The following is a 1,537-nucleotide window of genomic DNA, read 5'->3' on the forward strand; positions in this document are numbered from 1 at the left end:
GCGCGGCCGTCCTGAAGAAGAGCCGGCCGGCCCCCGGCAACTCGCCCTGCCGGGGCCACGTGCTGCGGAAGGCCAAGGTGAGCGCCCACCCTACCCGCTGGGGGAGCGGCAGTGCTGAAGGGGAGCAGGTATCCTGGGGGGGGGGCGGCGACCCCAGCGCCAATGCAGGCAGGAGGGGTGGGGGCACTTCAGCGCTGAGTTTGTTGGGGATGGTGGGGGGCTGAGGAGCTAAGCATGGCCTCCTGATCTGGTTCTACAGCTTCTGTATACTAGATACTGTTCCACGAGTATCTTCCCAGTTCTTTTCTAAAGTCAGACCCTCCTTCAGGAAGCCGTCCTTTCAGAGTCAGGAACGGCCAAGACCTGGTCTCTAGGCCTGTGCCATCTGCTGTCAGGAAAGCCTGCAGCTCTGGTTCTGCCTCCTGGCTTCTTCTGACTTGTGTCTTCTTTGATGAAGCAGAGATTGGCCAGGTGACCAATGGGATCCTTAAAACAACAAAAAAAGTCAAGGCGTGCTCTTCTCCAACCCCTTTCCAACCTCCCCACCCTCACCCCATAAACCTCTGCCCGAGGGGCCATCCTGTTGTGCCTTTCAGCTGTTCGCTGGCACTGCCCACTTAAAAGTTTTGATGCCAAACTTAAAATCTCAGAAAATTAAGCAACAACAAAAAAGCTGTAGCTTATCAAAGTGCGCAGTCCTGGGTGGTGTAGCTGGCAGTGTGTGCTGTAGTCCAGTCGCCCTGCTTCATCCGGACGGGTTTCATGTGCCCCGACGAACGTGGAGGCCGCCCCCTCCCCTCTCTCCCTAGTCGCCCTGCTTCATCCGGACGGGCTTCATCTGCCCCGACGAACGTGGAGGCCGCCCCCTCCCCTCTCTCCCTGGGACCCTCTCCGGGCTGCCGTCACCTCTGTTCTCTGGCGGTTTTGGAGCCCAGGGCAGATCGGCTGGGAGATACTGTTTTCTGGAAAGTGGATCTGGCGTTTGATAAGAGCCGGAGTGTTGAGCACTGGCCGCTCGCTGCTGCGTTCACGGGCGGGTCCGTGACGGTGGCGGTTATAAACAGCATCTGCACTGTCTGCCTTCATAGCACACGGGTTTGACCGAGCCTGTGTGTGTTGGTAAATTTGGGGAAAAGAACGATTGTGTGCCATTGGTTACTTTGCTTCAGTTCAGTTCAGTCGCTCAGTCGTGTCCAACTCTGTGACCCCATGAATTGCAGCACCAGGCCTCCCTGTCCATCACCAACTCCCGGAGTTCACTCAAACTCACGTCCATCGAGTCGGTGATGCCATCCAGCCATCTCCTCCTCTGTCGTTCCCTTCTCCTCCTGCCTTCCATCTTTCCTTAGCATCCGTTAAGTATTCTTAGTTTGCAGAGAAATATGTTTTGAGATGAGGAAACAGTGGAAACAGTGTCAGACTTTATTTTTCTGGGCTCCAAAATCACTGCAGACGGTGACTGCAACCATGAAATTAAAAGACGCTTACTCCTTGGAAGGAAAATTATGACCAACCTAGATAGCATATTCAAAAGCAG

At 55.2% G+C, this 1,537-nt stretch overlaps 1 protein-coding gene across 1 annotated transcript in view; it reads left to right on the forward strand.

Annotated features, from left to right (window-relative positions):
- The window catches only part of AFAP1 (actin filament associated protein 1), a 93,729-nt gene that overhangs the window by 90,237 nt on the left and 1,955 nt on the right, over positions 1-1,537 (forward strand). The window contains exon 16 of the mRNA XM_010854528.1: positions 1-77. Within this exon, the coding sequence (XP_010852830.1) occupies positions 1-77 (77 nt within the window). The remainder of the gene's footprint in view (positions 78-1,537) is intronic.

The sequence above is a fragment of the Bison bison genome, unplaced genomic scaffold, assembly GCF_000754665.1.
Source record: "Bison bison bison isolate TAMUID 2011002044 unplaced genomic scaffold, Bison_UMD1.0 scf7180017864342, whole genome shotgun sequence".
Taxonomy (NCBI): domain Eukaryota; kingdom Metazoa; phylum Chordata; class Mammalia; order Artiodactyla; family Bovidae; genus Bison; species Bison bison.